The 22,886-nt window shown below is 38.1% G+C and overlaps 1 protein-coding gene across 4 annotated transcripts in view; it reads left to right on the forward strand.

Annotated features, from left to right (window-relative positions):
- The window catches only part of LOC121439854 (WD repeat-containing protein 44), a 109,132-nt gene that overhangs the window by 40,166 nt on the left and 46,080 nt on the right, over window positions 1–22,886 (forward strand). For 3 of the 4 annotated variants that reach the window (XM_041640465.1, XM_041640467.1, XM_041640468.1), the window contains exons 2-4: window positions 2,025–2,058; window positions 16,579–16,653; window positions 21,833–22,469. In XM_041640465.1, coding sequence (XP_041496399.1) covers window positions 2,025–2,058; window positions 16,579–16,653; window positions 21,833–22,469 — 746 coding nt within the window. The remainder of the gene's footprint in view (window positions 1–2,024; window positions 2,059–16,578; window positions 16,654–21,832; window positions 22,470–22,886) is intronic. The other variant, XM_041640466.1, reaches the window with a different exon arrangement.

Genomic DNA, 22,886 nt, shown 5'->3' on the forward strand with positions numbered 1-22,886 from the left:
CAGTTTGGCTCTTATTATAAATATGACTTTGAGGAAAAGTCACCCAGTCTCTTAAAATGTTTTTCTATCTCTGCAAAAACACTGTGATTAAATGGTTTTGGTTTCAAGCTGCCATTCAGCCCAAAGTTATATCATCTGTGATAATTGCATTTTATTTTTCATAATCCTCAGGAATGGCAAATTAACTGTTTACTGTTGCTGTGTAGCCCTGAGGTATACTAATTGGCCATAAATGTGTTCTCTTGATTATGCTTTGAAGCCAATGTTCTTACTTTTAAAAAGGGAAAAGGTGAGGAAAGAATCAGTAAAGATAATTGGTAAGAAATTACTTTTGAAATTACTATATCTAGAGTAGTCTATGTTTAAGGGTAGACTATTTTTATTATTGTTATTTTCTCTTTTATTGAAAATAGATTCTTTTCTTACATAATATATCCTGATTATAGTTTTCCCCTCTATTCCTTCAAGTTCTATGCCTCCTTTCTTTGTGGTGATATTTTGTTTGTACTCTAGCAAATATAGCTTGCCTGAAGATCAGATGGTGGAGCTAGGTACTACTTAATCATAGAGACCAGGCAGTGGTGGCTAATGCCTTTAATCCCACCGGTGAAGTAGAAGCAGGAAGATCAGGAGGTTAAGGCCACACTGAGTCACTGGAGATTTAACCAGCCTAAAAGCAGTGGTGGCGCAGGACTTTAATCCCAGCACTAGGGAGGCAGAGTCAGGTGGATCTTTGTGAGTTCAAGGCCAGCCTGGTCTACAAGAGCTAGTTCCAGGACAGCCAGGGCTGTTACACAGAGAAATCCTGTCTCATAAAACCAGAGAGAGAGAAAAAAAAAACAGAGCTCATACCTTTGATTCAGAGAGAGAGAGAGAGAGAGAGAGAGAGAGAGAGAGAGAGAGAGAGAGAAACAGAGCTCATACATTTGATTCAGAGAGAGGGGCGGAGCTAGCTCACACCTTTGATCCCAGCACTTGGTTGACTCTTTTAATCCCAGCACTAGGCAGGTGGAGACAGGAAGTGATATGGCTGGGTGGAGAGAGGAATATAAGGCAGGAGGAGATAGGAGCTCACCCCCCTTTAGTTTGAAGATTTTATAGAGGTAAGAACTCTAGTGGCTGCCTGCTTTACTTCTCTGATCTTTCTACCTCCTCCTTTGTGAGATTCCCTGAGCCCTGAGTGGAGGGATTTGATGGAGACAACCCATTTAGGGATGAGTGTTCCAAAGTCTCTCACTCTCTGTGTCAAGTCTGACTGTGAGTGTCTGTATTTGTTCCCATCTGTTGCAAGAGGAAGCTTCTCTGATGGTAACCGAACAAGGCACTGATCTATGAGAATGGCAGAATATCATTAGGAGTTATTTTATCTCTACATGTTTTTATCACTATATGTTTTTATTTTTTTAGACTTGTATTATTTGACTTTACCCCAGGTTTGAGTAGAGGTTTGCTCCAGTAGAAAAATTGAAGTCAAAAACGAAAATGATTTCTCTTTCCAAAATCAGTATGTATAATGCTATGAAAATTTTCAACCATGTTAGCAAACAAAGAAGTGTAACAAAAGACAGATATATACATTTGTTCATCAAATTGGCAAGTACTGTAAATGGCACTCATTTTTGGTGATGGTATTAAACTGGCATTCTTAAAGTAGTGAGAGCATAAATTGGTGTGTCTGGATAGCAGTCTGAAAGCTTCCTAAAAATTTTAAATTTTTATACTTTCAACCCACAATTTCACATCTAGAAAAATCATTTTGAGGAATTTTATTGTGGAGTTGTACAGTTTCTTATGTACAAAGCTCCCTATAGTATATGTATTATGAAGACAGATGGTGGTAAGCTTATTAATATCTGATTTAACTTTCTTCCCTGCTCTTTTGTTTTCCATATTTTGTTATACAAAAATAAGATTTTCCAGTAACAAAATATATACCTAATTTTTTTTAATGCAAGTTTGTCTTTCTTATATGTAGAAGTCTTTCTTGTTTCTTCAATCTAACACCATCTTTTGTTTCTGAACAGGTCTCCAGAAAAAGTTGGACTTTCATCAGTCAAGGTTAGTTGTATTTTCTCAGAAATTTTGGTATTTGTCACCTCCTTGCTACTGTTTTTTTAAAGTTATTTTTTGTGCAAGAACATTGTCGTTATACTCTGATTTACCAATTATTTATATAATCTATTAAACTTATGTAAATATTGTGCTATAAGCACAGTTACATATAATTTTTTAAATATTCATTATTTTTATTTTATTTATAATTTTAAAAATGAAAGAACACTATATAGATCTAAGTGCATAAAGTACTTACCTAGTATATAAAAGACCTTAGGTTCAGACTCTAGTATTTAAAAAAAAAAGAAAAAAAATCAAGAATAACAAAAATACTTCTAAGCTTCCTATGGGCACATATTTTGACAGTATTAATAGTGTATAAATAAAAAAATAATACTGGTCTTATTTCTAAGGAAAGAGACTTTCTGTTGTGACAATTTGTCATTGGTAGCCTTTTTTGCTTTGTTATTTTTTTTGTCATACTGGAGTTCAAACATGATTCCTAGCACATTCTAGGTAAAGTCTCAGTCACTGAGCTATATCCTAGCCCCTAAGAGATAACCATTTTAAATACAAAAATATGGTGAAATTTTTTTTACATTTAATACATCATATATAATAAGTATTGATATATGTGTATTACATGATTTTGTATGTACAATTTTAAACATTCTCTACATATCATATATGCATATGTATACACATACCTTCTTTTATGTACATTAGATACATTATATTTATTTGGAACATTCTACAGAAGTAAAAATGAATTAATTATATACAAAACCCAAATGTGTTTCAAACTCAGAGTAATGATTGGTGGTACAAGACACAGAAAAATATATGCACCGTGATTCCATTATGTTAAATTCAAAAGTATACCACGAAGAAGTCTCTTGATTCAATCCCCTTACCCCCATAAAATTGGGCATGATGGCTTTTCTGTCCTGCCAGCCAGCTACCAAATAACCACACAGAGACTTATTATTATTTATAAATTCTTGGCCAATAGCTTAGGCTTGTTGCTTAACTAACTCTTACATATTAAATTAACCCATATTTCTTACCTATGCTCTACCATGTGGTGGTCCCTTTTTTTCACCAGAGCATGTTCATCTCCTGCTTCCTCTGTGGCTGGCCGGTGACCCCACCCTCCTTCCCAGTGTTCTTTCAGTCTGGCCCTCCTGTCTGACTTCTTCCTGACTAGTTCTTGGCCAGTTAGCTCTTTATTAAACCAATGAGAGCAATATATTGCCACAGTGTACAAAGGATTATTCTATGGCAATGGCTCATGCCTATAATCCAAGCACTAGAGATATGGAGGCAGAAGAATAAAAAATTCAAAATCATTTTTGTTTACATAGTGGATTTGAGGTCATCTTGTTCTACATGAGACCCTGTCTCCATCAAACAAACAAAGAAAAAAGGAAAAAGGAGATATAAACAATAAACTGGGAAGAAAGCAGAGTAATGATAAACAGAATTTAGGCTATCATTTCTCAGGAGAGATTATAAAGGAAAATGAGAATAATGTATAAGAGAGTTTAAAACTCTTTCCTTTTTCTTTAACTGGATGCTTAAGAAAAGTTCTATCATAATTCTTCCTTTTATTTTATAACTTTCTACTTACTATTTCCATAAAACATGTTTTAAAAGTAACACATAGAAATGGGTTAAATATCTATAGAGCAAAAGAAACATAATGAAAAGAGCCTTTTCTTCTATTCCTCAGCCCCTACCTCTTAGTCTTTATTTCTAGAAGCAAATGCTTTTTATGCTTTATACTTGGCTCTAAGGTATTTATACGTTATAACAAATAGGTTTAAAGAATCTACTTTACACCAGTAATTAAAGACTGTCCATACTTGACTAAAATTAGATAACAAATGTACATATTTAGTAAATAAATATGAGAATGGATAGTGTTCCCTTTTTACCTTCTTAACTTCAAAATAAGTATGAAGTCACAGGGAGCTACAAATATAGTATGAAGATGTTCTGCATATCCTTCAGCCAGTTTCCCTGATGGTTATAGCTTAATTATAGAACAGTATCAAAACCATTGGTTCAGTGTGAATGTCAGTATTTTCTCTGTGTGTCTGTGTAACCACCACAACCAAGATGCAGAACTGTCATCAACACAGTTCTTGTGCTACCGCTTTATAGTTAACATGCTGCAAATGCCCCACATCATCTCCAAATTTGTTTTCCATCTCTATAATTTTTTCATTTTGACAGAGCAAAACCAAGGAAAGGAAAAGAACCCCAAAAGAAGGCACAAGAATCAGAGACCCACTCATTCACACACTCAGGGTCCCATAAAAATACTAAAGTGAAAGCTATAATATATGTGCAAAGGACCTGGTATAGGCACTGTCCTTGCTGCTTCAGTCTCTGAGTTCATATGAGCTTTGCTCAGTTGATTTAGAGGACCTGTTCTCCTGGTGTCTTCCATCCCCCTCTGGCTCTTACACTCTTTCTGCTTCCTCTTCTTCAGGGTTCTCTGAGTCCTGAGTAGAGGGATGTGATTGAGACATCCCATTCAGAGCTGTGTGTTCTAAGTCCTGGCTCTTTGCATATTGTATGGCTGAGGGTATTGTATGGCTCTATGTTTATTCCCATCTGCTTTCCCATCTGCTGCAAGAGGGAGATTCTCTGATGTTGGGCGAATAAGGCACTGATCTATGAGTGGGCAGTATATAATTAGGAGTCATTTTATTACTACTTTTTCTTTTTTTTCTTTTTATTTATTAAAGATTTCTGTCTCTTCCCCGCCACCGCCTCCCATTTCCTTCCCCCTCCCTCAATCAAGTCCCCCTCCCTCGTCAGCCCAAAGAGCAATCAGGGTTCCCTGCCCTGTGGGAAGTCTAAGGACCACCCACCTCCATCCAGGTCTAGTAAGGTGAGCATCCAAACTGCCTAGGCTCCCACAAAGCCAGTACGTGCAGTAGCATCAAAAACCCATTGCCATTGTTCTTGAGTTCTCAGTAGTCCTCATTGTCCACTATGTTCAGTGAGTCCGGTTTTATCCCAGGCTTTTTCAGACCCAGGCCAGCTGGCCTTGGTGAGTTCCCAATAGAACATCCCCATTGTCTCAGTGTGTGGGTGCACCCCTCGCGGTCCTGAGTTCCTTGCTCGTGCTCTTTCTCCTGCTCCTGATTTGGACCTTGAGATTTCAGTCCAGTGTTCCAATGTGGGTCTCTGTCTCTGTCTCCTTTCATCGCCTGCTGAAGGTTAATATTCAGGAGGATGCCTATATGTTTTTCTTTGGGTTCTCCTTCTTATTTAGCTTCTCTAGGATCACTAATTATAGGCTCAATGTCCTTTATTTATGGCTATAAACCAAATATGAGTGAGTACATCCCATGTTCCTCTTTTTGGGTCTGGCTTACCTCACTCAGGATAGTGTTTTCTATTTCCATCCATTTGCATGCAAAATTCAAGAAGTCCTTGTTTTTTACTGCTGAGTAGTACTCTAATATGTGTAGTATTAGGGGCGGCGGGGCCGCGTCCCCAGCACCCCAGCTCCCCAGCCGCCCGCTAGGCTAGCTTATGCTCCAAAATAACAACACACAAACTGTATTCTTTTAAGCACTACTTGGCCCTTTAGCTCTAGCACTTACAGGCTAATTTTCACATCCCGATCAACCCATCTCTAATAATCTGTGAGAACCGGTCTTACCGGGAAGATTCTAGCCTAGTCCATCCTGGGTCGGAGCTTCATCCCAGGAGCGGGGCATCGCGTCTCTCTCTCAGGCATCTGCTCCCGAGAGAGCAGAGCTGTGTAGTCTCTGACCTCACTTCCTCTTCCTCCCAGCGTTCTGTCCTGTTTTCTCCTCCCACCTATCCTCTAACCAATTAAATGGGCCAGGGCAGTGCCTTTATTAGCCAATGACCTTCCTCCATCATTTCCCCTTTTTCGGTTTAAACAAAAAAAAAGGGATTTAACATAGCAAAATTACATATAACAAAACAGTTATCAAGTAAAAGTTACAATAATCTTTATCATAACTAAGGAAAACTATAACTATAACTAACTATTCTTAACTCCATCAAAGACTCCAGAAAGATATAATATTACCTAAGTAAACAAGAACTAAGAAACTTCAAACTCTAGAAATGACAGACATCTCGCTGCCTGGATAGTCACCCAAAGTTCCTCTGTACCGTTGGGGCATCCATCTTCAGCCTTCAGGCCCATGGTATCCAGCAGACATTTCCATAAAGCAGGAAAATTCAAAGTCAGTTCAGTCACTATCTGTTGTGTCCTGCAGAATGTCTCACAGACTCTCTCATGAATCAGGAACCCCAAAAGATCATCTCACCTTAGGCAAGTTCAGTAGTCCTCTCTCCGCGGGTTCTCTGTGTCCAGTTTATGCAATAGTCCAGGCAAGAGCAGTTTCTTGCCCAAATGGCTATCAAAACTCCATAACGAGCCTCTTCGATGCCCATCTTCCTCTTGAAGTAGATTGGTGCTGCCAGAAGCAGAGTGTCTCATTGTCATGAAAAGTCCTCAGTTATTAAAACATTAAATGTCCTATTCTGTAATCTTTGAAAGACATGAAGAATGTCTATCTAACTGAAATACATCTCTATATATCTAGAAAATCTAACTAACATAACTACAAGCTTTACTATTATCGATGATTATCCATTAACAACCTATATTTCTTAATTATACAGTACATATTTAAATGAACTACACAATCACAATACCTTAATCAAAATCAGAAACACTTATACATATAACAAAATTGACCTTAAATCTCTATCAATAAAGCAAAATCTATACTAATGCAAATTATTCATATCTATATCATATCCCCCTTTAAATGTAAAAGAACATTTATAAACATTTTTTGGGAATTTGGGCGCAGTTATTTCTCTCCAAACTGCTTCCTGCTGAATGGGGGCGTCGTTAATTTGGTCTTTCATGGTATAACCTGTGTGCTAGTTTCATCTCAGTTGGCAGTTCAGCGAAGTAATTTTTTGAAGGCGTTCACACCAACCCTTCAGGAGGGCGTGGTCCATCATACCAAATCGGAATAGAAGAAATGAACAGCGTCTCATCCTCTGTGAAAACAAAATAAGAAACTCCTTTCCAAAGTATCATGTCTTTAGATCCAAATTTCAAATTTAAGGCATTTTCAAAGTATCTATGTTGGATTAGTTCAGCAGCATTTATAAACAAATATCTTTTAGCAGTTGTTTGTCCTTCCTCAGCATTCAAACAATTCAAAGAGAGCATAATATCATACAGTATCAAAATTCTCTGTTTATTTTCCATCTTATTACACCTTTGTTTTAACCTCTATTTCATTTATTTTTACTTTTAACTTTTTGCTTTTTGAGACAGGTTCTCTGTATCTTTGACCTGAAGTAACTCTGTAGACCAGGCTGTCTTTGAACTCTCAGAGATCCGCCTGTCTCTGCCTCCCAGGCATTCGGGATTAAAGGTGTACACTGCTACACCTTGAACTCACAGAGATCTGTTTGTCTCTGCCTTCTAGGCACTGGGATTAAAGGCGTGTGCTACCACACACAACTCTCTTCCTTTTTTTTTGTTTTTTTTTTTTACTTTAAGAACTTTAACTTTTAGTCTGCATATATTTTTAACACACTTTAAACCATTCAGAAATTTTTTCTGTCTTTGAATCTCTCTTTACTGTATATCTCTCTTTTTCTGACCACATGAATCTTTAATTTACCAAGCGATCTCAGTAGGATTAAAGGCGTGGCTTTGCCAGCTAGATCCAGTCCATTCCTTAGCTTTCCAGCCTCATGGCGGATATACAGGCTGTAGCCATGTTTACTGCAACAACTGTATGGCATTTCAAGGTCCCTGCCAGCAAGTGAGCTACAACAGACAACACTCAAGTCCTCTCTCAGTAGCCGGCCCTCCTGCCTCAAACAGTCAGAGTTTTCCCTGGCAGGACAGCCCAGAAAGCCGGCATTTTTAAACGGCGCAGCTTTTTTCCTGCTACGGCTGAAAATTGAAAAGCATGCATTCAGCTTTTCGTCAACACCGTTTAAGTGTTTCGTGGCAGGACCTCTTAATGAGCTGCAGGCTTTGCAGCTAAAGCTGAGTCAGGAAGCCTCTCTTAGATGAGGCGCTTGCTTGCCTCTAGCAAGCAGAGCAGAACCGAGAACACAGTGAGTCTAGTTGCCATCAAACAAATCGTAGCACTTTACTCCAAATGCTCCATTCAAAAGCTCTGTCTCCCGCAGGAGCCAGACAGAGATCACAATGGCGGCACAGCCCCAGGAAGTCGCACTTTAAAATGACACAGCGTTTTTTTTTTTCTGCTACTGTTGCCGAATCAGGAAATCTCTCTACAGCATGCCACCAACAAACAGCAAAAATCTGTGTTAAACTCTCGCTCCCTTATTTTTAAGTCTTCTCAGGTTTTTTAAGTGGGTTTAGTTGTTCACACGTCTGGGCGCCAAATGTAGTATTAGGGGCGGCGGGGCCGCGTCCCCAGCACCCCAGCTCCCCAGCCGCCCGCTAGGCTAGCTTATGCTCCGAAATAACAACACACAAACTGTATTCTTTTAAGCACTACTTGGCCCTTTAGCTCTAGCACTTACAGGCTAATTTTCACATCCCGATCAACCCATCTCTAATAATCTGTGAGAACCGGTCTTACCGGGAAGATTCTAGCCTAGTCCATCCTGGGTCGGAGCTTCATCCCAGGAGCGGGGCATCGCGTCTCTCTCTCAGGCATCTGCTCCCGAGAAAGCAGAGCTGTGTAGTCTCTGACCTCACTTCCTCTTCCTCCCAGCGTTCTGTCCTGTTTTCTCCTCCCACCTATCCTCTAACCAATTAAATGGGCCAGGGCAGTGCCTTTATTAGCCAATGACCTTCCTCCATCAAATATGTATATATTCCATAAACCAGTAGTTAGTGTTTGATTTTACCCTGGGTCTCTGGGCTGTCTAATGTCTGGTTCTTGGTCACCCAAAGCAGTGTCAAGTATGATTTCTATCTCCTAGAGTGGGCCTTAAGTCAAATCAGATATTGCTTGGCTACTCCGACAAACTTTGTGCCGCCATTGCCCTAGCTTATTTGGTAGGCAGGACAGCATTATAGATCAAAGGTTTTGTGGATGGGTTGGATTTTATGTTTCTTCTTTGGTAGCCTGAAGAGTACCTTCCCATACCAAAGACATTAGAACGTAGAGGTAAAAGTTCTGTGTAGGCACCAGATTGACTTCTCCATCATATTTAGTGAGTTGCATGGATGTTTTCAACAAAGAGTCCTTGCTGTCTGTTTGAGAGGAGCAGTCTGTTGTCTTAGCAGTAGCCTTTATTACTTGGGGATTTTCATGGGACCCCTAGAGATGGCTAGTTGGGACTCTGTCTCCCTCATTATTTCAAGTCTTCATTATTATTACCTTTGTATATTTTTAGGACTTTCCCACTGCACTAGGTTTCTATACCACCAAATGCCCCACAGTTCTGTCTCTCTCTGCGTTCCTTCCCTTAACCACATCTTCCCTCTTCCTCCCAACCTGTTCCTCCTGTTCCTGACCAGTCATCCTAAGTTAGGTAACCCAGATGCAGAAAGATAGATATGATATGTATTCACTTATATGTGAATATTAACCATTAAATAAATGATAACCAAGCTATAATCTGTAGTCACAGAGAGGTTAGGTATAGAGGAAGGGACTCAGGGGGACATGGATATTCCTGGGAGGGGAAAATAGTATAGATTTTATGGGTGAACTGGGAGTGGGGAACATGTGTATTAAAAGTAAAATGTTCAAGTCCTATAATAGGGAAAGTATAAGCAACTATATTAGTCAACACAAGTAGAACATAACTTCTACATGGATGACTAAAAACTGAATCATGAATTATACCTTTTACTAAAGTGTGTTTCTGATACTGTGATACAGACTAGAGAAACAACATGATATTGGGAAAGTAGGAACTTAGTTTTGTGTTTGAGTAAAGAACATTCCCCCCTATAAGAAGATAATAAAGAGTGTCTCAAGTATCATTAACTTGATGATGCTGTCTTGTCACATACTTTATTTCTATTGCCTTATCTTCCCAGCCTGACAGAGGTGTTATCAGAAGGATCTAGGGCTATATATAGTCAACTACTTTGATTTTCTTTCAGTGAAATTATAGTTGACTTATGTATATTTAGATTTTACTAAGAAATTTTCTGATTGACTTCATTTCCCTGAAGATCAGGTCCTTTGGCTGGTGCTATATGACACCTTTTAACTTCTGACTTAGCAGCTTGCTACATTTCAAGTGCAAAGTCCAAAAGAGCTTTGGTAAGCTATATAAAATAGAAATCTAATCACTGCTTGGCAGTTTTTTTCAGTGTAAGAGTGCTAACCAGGATCTTTGTAAATACTAATTAAAACAAATCAAATTGGGGGCCTAGAAAATTTTCATGTAATTTTTAATAGCTTAAATGAAGAAATTTTCCTTTAAATTATGTTGTAAAAGGCTTTTGATTTTCCAGGTAATAAACAGTTAGAGAATAATTAAATTAAAATACTTAAAATTGGTAGGATTGATGATGCTATGTGATAACTATTCTTAAAGATGATCTTTCAGATATTCATTATCTTGTCCAAGTAATCTTACTAAATAGTTTTGATTAGATCTTCTTTAGTTTAAACCTAGGCTGGAGCTGGAAAGATTGCTCAGTGGTTAAGAGCATTGGCTGCTCTTCCAGAGGCCTTGAGTTCAATTCCCAGAAACCACACAGTGGCTCACAGCCATCTATAATGAGTTCTGGTACCCTCTTCTGGCATGCAGGCGTACACAGAGGCAGAATGCTATATACATAATAAATAAATAAATAAATCTTTTTTTGAAAAAAAAAAGAATACTTGTTCTTAAGGAGAGCTCAAATTTGATTTCCAGCATGTACATTTGATTTATAGCTATTAGTCCTTCAGTTGCAGAGGATCAGACATGCACACAGTGCACATATATACATGCAGGAAAAACAATACACTTAAAATATGTAAATAAATACATGTTTTTAATAAGTAGTTCCTTTTGTACAAGGCCTCTGACCTACACAAAGAACTACAGAAAACTAGGAAATACTGAGAGTGGGATAGTCTTCCCCAGGGAAAAACACACCAAGTGGTTATCCAATACTAAATGTTCAGCCCTGAAAGCCTACATACAAATAACATCATATAGACTGAGCAGGTTATATTTAGGAATACATATTTATGTGCACATATGTATATAATAACAACTAATGAAAAAGATGCCATGAACTTGTAAGGACAAGTATATGGCAGTGTTTGAGAGGAAGATAGGGGAAGGGAAAATGTTTTATTATAATCGTAAAGATAAAAGGAAAAAGCACTTCATTAAAAAAAGCAGGCTGGGCATAGTTGGCACACGCCTTTAATCTCAGCACTTGTGAGGCAGAGGCAGGTGAATCTCTATGAGTGCAGTTTGAGTTTGCTCTACACAGTGAATCCCAGACCAACCAGGGCTATATAGTGAGGTGCTATTTCAACAAATAAAATTTAAATCCAGAAATCAATTAAAGAATATATAAACTTAAGATGTATATATTATTATATATTTACCAAAGGAAAACCAGAATATACATTATTCGACCTTCACTATTTAGCAGTGATTATTTAGTGCTGGACACCATTTGAGATATTGCATAAATAATGGTAGACTCAAGAAGCAATGTCCTCGTTCTTGTGGTCGTTGTGGTAGTTTGAATGTAATTGGCTCCCATAAACTCATAGGGAGTGGCACTAATAGAAGGTGTGGCTTTGTTGGAGTAGATATGGCCTTGTTGGAGGAAGTGTGTCACTGTGGGAGTGGGCTTTGGGGTTTCCTATGCTCAAGATATCACCCAGTGTCTCAGTTGATTTCCTGTTGCCTTCTGATCAAGATGCATGTCATGCTTCATGCCGTGATGATAATGGATTGAACCTCTGAAACTGAAAGCAAGACACAATAATTAAATGCCTTCCTGTTGACAGAGGTTTCTCTCCCACCAGGTCCCCGAGCTGATTAGTCCCAAGAAATCATACAGGGCTCTACATTAGTTATAAACTGATTGGCCCATTAGCTCAGGCTTCTTATTAACTCTTATACCTTATATTAGCCCATAATTCTTATCTGTGTTAGCTATGTGGCTCCATACCATTTTTAGCAAGGCGGTCACATCTTGCTTCCTCTGAGGCTGGGTCACGACTGCAGAAAGAACTTTCCTCTTCCTAGAATTCTCATTGCCCTGCCTCTACTTCCTGCCTGGTCCTCCTGCCTATACTCCCTGCCTGGCTACTGGCCAATCAGCATTTATTTAAAATATAAATGACAAGGTACAGACCATTGTCCCATAGCACTTTCTTTTCTAAGAGTTGCCATGGTCATAGTGTCTCTTCACAGCAATAGAAACCCTAACTATAGACAGTTGTTATACTCTAATGGGACAGGAAGAAAAAAATTAAGCAAATAACAAAGTTCATTTCAGATTCTGAAAAATTACTTTAAGATGGTCAGTAAAAAGATCTAGAGAGATTAGTGGGTAAGAGTGCTTACTGCTCTTACAGAGAGCCCAGGTGTGGTTCCCAGCACCCAGATGGTGGCTCGCAACCATTTATAATTTCTATTGCAGAGGATCTAAAACCTTCTGCTCTTGATGGGCACTATGGTCATGCAGTGCATAAATGCACTCATACACACACATGTACATAAAATTAAATAAATAAACATGTTGTTTTCATTTTTAAGTTAATTTTTATTTTTATTGAAAAAATTTTCATACAGTATATTCTGATCACAGCTTCCCTTCCCCCAAATCCTCCCAGATCCTCCCTTCCTCCCAGATCCTCCCCACTTCCCCTACCTCCCTAACTCTATGCACTTTCTTTCTCTCTTTCTTTAGAAAACAAAAAACAAACCATAAAAAACAAAGTACAAACATATACAACCGAAATCCATAAAAGCACAAAATTAGAAAACCATATTTATTATACAAGCAAAATAAAAATGTCCAAACAAAGCAATAGGAGTCAAAAAGTCTACAAAATACCACTGAGTTCAGTTTGTGTTGGCCATTGACTGCTGAGCATAAAATCTGCCTTTATGTGTACTAAATATCCCCATTGAGACTCCCATTTGGTAGAAAACTAATTTTTTATGTGAGTGGTTGTTAATGCAATATAGCTTTTTGGCTTGGATGGGGTCTTTTTTATATGTTTTTATTGATATTTATTGAGCTCTACATTTTTTTCTGCTCCCCTCCCTCCATCAGTCCTGTTGTGTCTTGAAGACACTATTTCCTTGGTGTCCTCCCTCCATCCCCTCTGGCTCTTAGAATCTTTCTGCCTCCTCTTCTGCATAGCCTTCCTGAGCCCTGAGGAGAAGGGCTTGATGAAGACATCCCATTTAAGACTGAGTGTTCCAAAATCTCTCACTCTCTCCACATTGTCTAGTTGTTGGTCTGTCTGTTAGTTACCATCTACTGCAAGAGGAAGCTTCTCTGATGATTGCTGAGGGAAGCACTGTTTATGGGTATAACAAAATTGCATTAGGCATCATTTTATTGCTATGTTCCTTTAGCAATCCAATAGTATTTTGTTTTCCTCTAGACCCATTCACAGCCACCTGAGCAATGTTAGGCATGATTTCCATTTTGTGGAGTAGGTCTTAAATCCAATCAGAGAGTTGTTGGTTTCTCCCATGTTTGCACCACTACTGTCCAGTATATCTTGCAAGCAGGTCATCATTGTAGATCGTGGGGTTTGTAGATGGTTACCTTTTTCCTGGTAGCGTGCAGAGTACCATAAACACTAGTCAGTAGGGGAAGGCTCTAATTAGGCACCAGCTCAAATTCTCCGTGTTCAGTAAGATGTGTAAGAATTGTCTTCAGCAATAGGACCTTGCCATCAGTTTGTGGAGAGCATCCAATAGCCTTGGCAATAGCCAATGTTTAGGAGCCCCTTTGGCCAATGATTCAACTAGATACAGCCCATTCCTGGCATTGTTTTCACTTGGTGATGAAAGATATCTAGTTGGGGCACTGTTTTCATGTGGCCTTTAGTGTTAGTTGTCCCTCATCTCTCCTCTTCCTTGTTTAATCCTCCTGCTCCAAGCTCCCGTATCTCTCCACTAATAGACACACATATACACATAAAACCAAATAAATATTTTTTAAACAATGGTCAGGCAAGCCTTCCATGACAAAAATGTCACTTGAACCCTAATAGCAAGGGTTTACTGAACCTAGGCATTGAGGGTGGTGATGAGATGTACATGAGCTATCAAGTGTGTAGGAAGAGGGCCACATCGTGTTAAGCCCTCATGGGCTGTGAGAGAGTTTAGATGTTACCTGATACCTAAGATTCCATAGGGGAATGATCCTTGATCAGATTCTATAATAAAATTAATAGTATTCCCCCAAATATTGAGGAATGCAAAGAAACAAACTTGAAAATGTTTCAAGGCTATAAAAGATTTCAGTAGAATATTTTACTCAATTATACTAAACAGTAGTAATCTTTGGCAAAACTTCATCTTCTGATAATTTTATAAGTGCTATCTTAATACACACACACACACACACACACACACATATATATATATATCCTATATGCCTTATATCACTTGTCTTTGAAAGTTATAGCTGCCTTCCTCTAACAAGCTCTGTGACAAAGAATTATGAATTGATATTTCATTATATCATAAGTCGCATTTAAATTGCTATCCTTTTATAAATATAAAAAGCAAGATTTATAAATATATGAAACGATTATTTTACTCTTGTAGCAATACAGTGTCTATGTCTACCTTTCTAACTTCCCACATGTTTGTATATATGTGCATATAAATGCATACATACATACATACATACACACACACACATATATATATATATATATGTATTTTTGGTGGGTTTAATTTTATTTATCTTTTTCCCCCGCTTTTTCGAGACAGGGTTTCTCTGTAGCTTTGGAGCCTGTCCTGGAACTAGGTCTTGTAGACCAGGCTGGCCTGGAATTTACAGAGGATCCGCCTGTCTCTGCCTCCCGAGTGCTGGGATTAAAGGTGTGCGCCACTACCGCCCGGCAATTTTATTCATCTTTTAGTGTTTTGGAAACCTTCATTTAACTTCTGGTTTAATCTTGCTTCTTTTTATCTAAAGCATATAGAGTTTAAAAATATTCTCAAAATATGTTTTTTTCTGTGTCATAAGATTTTTATTTTATATATTTATATAGTAATACTTTTGGAAAGTATTTTTTTTTTTTGGTTTTTCGAGACAGGGTTTCTCAGTGGTTTTGGAGCCTGTCCTGGAAGTAGTTCTTGTAGACCAGGCTGGTCTCGAACTCACAGAGATCCTCAGCTATTTTGTGTATAAGTGTTTCGCCTGCATGCATAGCTGTGTACCCTTTGCTTGCCTAGTATCAGCAGTGGCCAGAAGAGGGTATTAGATTATCCTGGAGGAACTGAAGTCACAGACTCTTGTGTTGTGAGTCACCATTTGGTTTCTAGGAATTGAACCTGTATCCTCTGGAAGAGCAGTTCAGTGTACATAATCACTGAGCCATCTCTTTAGCCCCAGGAAAATAGTTTTTCTAAAATAAGATTTATTTATTATGTATATTCTGCCTACATATATCCTATAGGCCAGTAAAGGGCACCAGATCTCTTTACAGATGGTTGTGAGCCACCATGTGGTTGCTGGGAATTGAACTCAGGACCTCTGAGTTCAATTAACCTCTTAACCTCTTAATCTCTTAACCTCTGAGCCACCTCTCCAGCCCGGAAAATATTTCTGATCCTAATGTTTTCTAGCCACAAAGATATTCTGGACTTCTTATCATCTATTAAATGTTTTAAATTTAAAATTATTATTATTATTACTGGGGGCACATACATGTTAATCTCAACTCTGGAGATCAGAGGGCAATTTACAGGAGTTGGTTCTCCCCTTCCAGGCTGGGTGTTCCAGGGATTGAACTCAGGTTGTCAGGCTTGTGACGAGCTCTTTTGCCCTCTGAGTCATCTCACCAGCCCTCTATTATATTTTAGTGTTAAAAAGATAAGCTGAGGGGTCTGGAGTAACCTGCTGCTCTTTCAGAAGACCCACATTTAGATCCCAGCACCCCTGTGGCAACTCGTAACTCTCTGCAACTCTAGTTCCGTGGGACCCAGTGACTTCTGGCCTCTACAGGCATCCATATTGTGTATATGCACACACTCAGGCAGAATATCCATATGTATAAAATAGAAATAAATCTTTCTGAAAATTAGGCTCAATTTTTTCATTTAAAAAATTACATATTTACTGCTTTTTATTTTTTTGCAAATCTAGTGTCCTAGATGGCATACTATCTGTTGGTATTTTTTATGTTTCTTTGTTTAGTATTATTTTTGTTTTAGTTTTAAACACAATCTCATGTCTTCTTTGACTTAAGAATGCTTTATTTCTCCCCTTGCATCCTTTTTGAGGAGACTTTTAAATAAAAGTCATCATTTGGTCTGTTTCTTTCCTTGTTTAAACAGGAAACAGAGAACACAGCACAAAAAGCTGGAAATGAGTCCCCTGTACAAGAGCTGAGACAAGATGTATCTAAAAAGGTTGGAAAGATATAATATCAAATTTAGTTTATAGAGGATATCAAATTTATACGATGCATTTAAGCTAGAACATTTTCTGTATTGTTTCAGCATACTGTTCTGTACATACTAATTGTTTTAGCATATGTTCGCATGATCAGCTTTGTGGTAGAAGACACACTGGCCTTTTTTAGAAGTCATGTCACCATTTACTTGGTAATTTATGCTTGAAACAGTTGTTTGTTTAATATGGCCTCTGAGTACTATGACACGGGCCTTTAGTCTCAGCACTTGGAAGTCAGGAGAAGATGAATATTTGAGATATATATAGTGAGTTCTAGGTCAACCAGGGCTACAAAGGGTGATTCTGTCTCAAACAATCAAAAACAATTAAACCAACAGCAAAATATTTATTGGTTTCTGAGTTCCAAATCTTGAGTTTACTATTAAAAGTTGCAGGTCCCGAGCCAGGCATGGTGTTGCACACATCTAATCCCAGCACTTAAGAGTTAGAGGCGGGTAGAACTCTATGAGTTTGAATCCAGCCTGGTTTACTTAGCAGGCTCCAGTACAGCCAGGGCTATATACTGAGACTCTATCAAATCATCAACAACAGCAAAAACAAATAGAAGTTACAGATACTGAAAGGCTCATAGTAGCAAATTATGTTATCTTTAGGAGTCAGAGATACCAGGAAGTCCTTACACTGATAGGATCCTTGAGGCCTTTTTAAATAATCAGTGCTGTGATGCTCCAGAAGTTAGTTCGCAAGAAGAGAGACTAAATGCAAGATACATATTTTGGGGCTGGGAGTGGGGAGATGTCTCAGTGGGTAAGAACATTTACTGTTTAAGCATAGGGACCTGAGTTCAAATGCCCAGAATCTATGTTAAAAAAAAAGCTATTCCTGACCACATATGCTTGCATTTGGGGGTTCAGGGATGTAGACAGGTTGATCCCAACAGGAGTTTTCTGGCCTGCAAACCAGGAGGCAAAGCAGGTTCTATGGCAAATCCTGTCTCAAGAGAATAAGGTAGAGAATATGGACGAAGACACAATTATCCTTATCTAACCTCAGCCTGTAATACACACATTAGGCACAATTAAAACAATAAGCATTGTAAAATGGGCCATTAGTAGTGTAAGCATGAATTCCAAGGAAAAAGATTTGTGTTCATTTATTTTTGAGTGTTTTTGTGTATTTTGTGGGCCATGAGCACTGTTGTAGCCAGTAAGTTTCTAGAGCCCAGCAAAACAGCTCCTTCTCTACTGCAGAGCTTCTCCATTAGTAGCTCTCTTCATGCTCCTTGTTGTGGAGGACCAGCCACTACTGTGTGCAGTGCAGGACTCTTCTACCTGCCTGGACACCAGTAGCATTCTCTCCCTCCTTTTGTCATGACAACTGAAAGTGTCTCCACAGCTGGGATGGATTGGTGGCAAATTTGCTGTCAGTGGAACTACATACACTATTCTACCCTTATAAAATTTATAAATATAGCAGAATATGGATTTTAATGTTGATCATACCTTTTCTATAAAAGAGAAAAAAATCCCTTTAGGGAGAAGAGGTATTCTTGTATATTAGCATATAGAATAAACATAGAGCTGGTTTTAAAAATCAGAAACCACAATTCTACAGTGGAGCAGTTTCTTTGATTCTTTTTTTTTCTTGATGGTTCTCAACCATTTGTATATATTTATTTTCTTCCCAGTTACAATGTAAATAGAACTTTTATTCTTACCATGCTTATATGTGCTTCATATTTCATTACTATGTTTCTCTCGAGTGGTTTAAGTTATATTCAGTCATTTTTATTGTTGAAACTTGTTGATTTTTTTGCCATTTTTTCTTGTCTTCCTCCTTCTTCAGACACTCAAGTGCTAGGATTATAGACATTCATCACCTCCATAGTTTTTAATTTCACCCCTTTAAAAATCAGTTACCTACTTCCAATTTATCCTGTCTATAGTGATTTGAAGGAGAATTTAAATAGAAACCAAAGAAGTAGTGAGAAAATTCTGTTGGACAGAAAGTGAGGTTTAACAATCTTTTAAAGTTTTAGCCTTTTAAGATGAGTTAAGCATTAATTGTTAAAGGACCATAGGAATATAATACCAACTACGTGTTCAGGAGTATCTTACATTTAGAAGAGGAATTTGAGTAAACTTGGTGGTACAAATTTCTAACCGCAGCACTTAGGTTGTAGAGGAAAAGAATCAGAATCAGGATCTCCCTCCAGCTACATCAGGAGTTTGAAGCCAGCCTGTATACACCCATATGTAAAAAAGAAAATCAGGAAACTGGATGAAAATAAATTTAATAAATGTTGTACCAAATTTACAAAATATTATAAAAACCCAATGAGAAACAATCTCCTGTTGGACAGTAGGAACAGAACTAACTTTATGGGGAAAGTAGCATGTGAGCTGATTTTTGATGAACGTATAAAATTTTGGCATGCAGAGATAAAAGAGGAAAGACATCACCAATGGCTTAGAGATGGGGAATGTGCAGAATGTTTGAGGATGAGGCTAATAACTCCAAGTTATGAGAATGTCATACTGAAATATCTCGGTTTCATTTTATATCACTCAGAAAACAGTGAGCTTTTGATGTATAAAGAGTAGCAGCAGCAACATCTCTTTGTTGCTTTTAGTTCTATTTTTTTTACCCATTGCATTGTTTAAAATCCATTTAAAAATGACAGTGAGGGACCATAAATAGGTATGAAAGGTGTGTGTCATCAGCAGACTGAAGAGCGTGGCTTGTTCTCCAGGAACTGATGGTGTGTTGTGAGGAAGTGAATGTGCCGAGCTAGCCTGTGTAGTCTGTGTGTTGTGTTGTCCGTGCTGTAGTGAATGGTAAGGTCAGAGAAGAGGGAGACTAGAACAGACGAGGGAAGACAAAATTTTCAGCCTCATCTTGACGCCTTATTTTTATAACATGAACCTGTCTGTGACACACAGTGATCATGTCAAACCTTTGTAATAACCTTGCTCTTACTGTGGCTCTTCCCCATCCCTTGTTTTCTTCTGCACATAGACATAGGAGGCTAACAAGCCTAAAAGCCCCCTTTTCCATTATTTTCCCCTTATTTGTAAACTTGTTTTCATCTTTTATTTCTATATTCTATCATCTATTGCTGACAATTAAGTATTCTTTTTTCCCTATCCAAAGTATTATGTGGAAGATTACCTGGGTTTTAAGTTTGGACATTTTTGTTTACTATGTAGCATTTGGGGAAATTTCCTAATGGTTTTCCCTCAGATCCTTCTTCTGAAAAAAAAATAAAATAAAACAAAAAAAAAAAAACAATAGATAATCTAGCTATCTAATGAGACCATCACAGGGTAAAGTATACTGGATGTGATACACAGAAAGCTTTCTTTCCTTTCGTCTCTAGAACTTGAGAAGTTTATTCTGTTAGCTTTCTCTCCTGTGGCTAACTTCCCTTCAGCTTAGAAAAATGCTGGGTCACTTTTTTTTGAAGTTTTTTTTTTCTATTTACAGCCAAGCCCTCCTCCCCAACCCCCTGGTACTAAAGATCAAACCGAGGGCCTAGTAAATGCTAGGCAACCAACCAGGCAATGTAATTTTTAAGAATTATATTGTACCCAGCTGACTCTATGTCTTCACGTTTTAGTCATTCTTTAGTTCTTTGAGAATTGCTTATGTGTTCTGAAAATATTCACCTTTCCCCAGTTCCTCCCAAATTCACCCCTTTACTTCCCCTTCAAACATTGTGTTTTCGCCCTTTTCAAAACCTATCAAAACCTATTTGTTTTGCCCATATATTCTTGGATGTGTGGTCTTCCACTAGAGCATGGTCAACTTACCAGGGGTCACACTCTTGAGAAAACTGACTCTCTCTCTTCACACAGTTATCAATTGCCAGAAGCTTCTAGGCTAGGGGTGGAGCTTTGTGCCCACAACCTCTCTTCATGCTAGGATTTGGTCTAACGTGAGCTTGCATGGGTCTTATACACACATGGTGTCACAGCCTCTGTGAGTTCACACTTCATTTGCTCTGCTGTATGCTGCAGTTAGTTTCCTTGTAGTCATTTACTGCCTCTGGCTCTTACACTCTTTCCACTTCCTCTTCCGCAGTGACCTCTGTTACTCATTTTCACATACATTGTTATCTGACTTCTGTTACCACTAAAGTCGTTAATGTTGATTAAATGCCAAATGTGATAAACGTTGTAAACCTTAGTTAATATTATATGTGGTAAAATGAGGAAATTTCTAGTACTAAAATTTTTAAGATAGTGAAAAACTATTACTTGCAATATACTGGGAAGTCAGGGGCAAATCTTACTGAACAGGAATAACAGCCAGTTTTACTAGTATGGAATTGTAACAAAGCTGATCAGGGCAGGTCTGCAACATATTCCGTTAACTTACAGGAGCTGGGGAATTGAAAAAGCAGAGTTCAGGTTTGGTATGAGTGGATCAGGGAATTTAATGTGTTAGTAATGCCAAGACTGTATAGAAGATATATTTTCTTCTAAATAGTACTTGAAGACATAGACCCCTGTGCATATTTTTCACTTCGATGTAAGAAATAGGAGGAGTGGGAGCAGTGTGGGCTGGATGTTGGAGCTCTATTCATAGACCGCCCCCCCAGAGTCTGAAGAATGAAGACTTATAATTAATTCAAGTGTGTTTATTACCTTGCAGCTGCCAACTTTTCTGATGTAGTCGTGAGTTCAGACTGCATTGAGTTCAATTCTAATCCTAGGTGGATTTTGTTTCCGTGATTTTGTTAACTAGAGACAGCAGGGGGTTCTTGCAACTAGTTTGGCATAACTATGTAAATAAACTCTTGACATTTGAAGTCTTCATGAGGAGATATATGGCTTCATTTTACAGGGTTCATTGAACTTTTGTCATGATATAATAACACAGGTTCCCTATTACAGTGTATAAGTGTATAGATTCTGGAAGCAAACTTCCAGGAGTTAATACCATTTTTATCACTGACTAACTTGAAAACATTGGACATATCACTTGGTCCATGTATGCTTTAGTTCCTTCATTTGTAAAATTATGACAATAGGAGCAAATCTTTATACATTTGTGTAAAAATTAAAATCAATAAAGTGTTCCAGACATTGCCTGTCATATATATTGAATTAGCTATTACTTTGTTGTAAATAACTTCATTATTTTTAAAACTGCATTTTAACCTTTCATTAGATAATTGAAAGTATTATTGAGGAAAGTCAGAAAGTACTACAATCAGAAGATGACTCTTTGGATTCCAAAGGGAGAGGACTCTCTGATCAGGCTACTGCCAGTTCTTCTGTGGCTGAGACAGACTTTAGTGACATACCTGGACTATTATCCATAGAGCACGAACTACAGCATGATTCTGAAAAGGCAGACAGTCCAAATGTATTTGAAGAAGCTGAATTAGAAGCACAAAGATGTTTTCCTTCTGAGGACTCCTGTGAGAAGACTGTAGACGAAACTGCTAATGTAGCTGAAGTAAGTTCAGCTGAGCAGCTTGATGTTTCTGAACTGGAAACCGAAATACTGAGCAAGGAAGCAATGGAAGTCAAAGAAAGCGATATTCTAGATCCTGCATCCTCAGATTCTTTGTCTGCTAAAGATTTTGCTGCTGCGGAAGAAGTGGCTCCCGCCAAACCCCCAAGGCACCTTACTCCAGAACCTGATATAGTAGCCAGTACAAAGAAGCCTGTTCCTGCACGCCCACCACCACCAACTAATTTCCCACCTCCTAGACCCCCACCTCCAACCCGACCTGCACCACCACCAAGAAAAAAGAAAAGTGAATTGGAGCTTGAGGCTCTTAAAACACCTGATCTGGATGGCAAGTATTAACTGAGAAATATTTTGGTTGGGAAATATGAGAGTTAAAACTAACTTTTCTGCTTTGGGTTGGGAAGAAGTAAGATAGGGTCGTTTTATATCATCCAGACTAGCATGTAACTGGGCTGTCCTTGAATTTGTGGAGATCTTCTGCCTCTACTTGTTGAGTATAGGCATTTGTTATGATTCTCAGCTAACTTTTCTGCTTTTGCTTCAATTTGTGCTAAAGAATAACTGCTGTGATAACTAGGATATATAAATTATTTCTTGAATAAGTTGGCAAAAGCTGAAAACTTACTGGCCATAAGTTAAAATAATATTACTGAGTATTTTCAGACTCCAGACTTTTACATTTTTTTAACCCTCTAAGAATTGCTATGGAAGTGGTAGGAAGAAAATGGGAGTGAAAGACTTAAAA

Source organism: Microtus oregoni, unplaced genomic scaffold (genome assembly GCF_018167655.1).
Source record: "Microtus oregoni isolate MIOR12 unplaced genomic scaffold, Mior012 000063F_ref0000156, whole genome shotgun sequence".
Lineage (NCBI taxonomy): Eukaryota > Metazoa > Chordata > Mammalia > Rodentia > Cricetidae > Microtus > Microtus oregoni.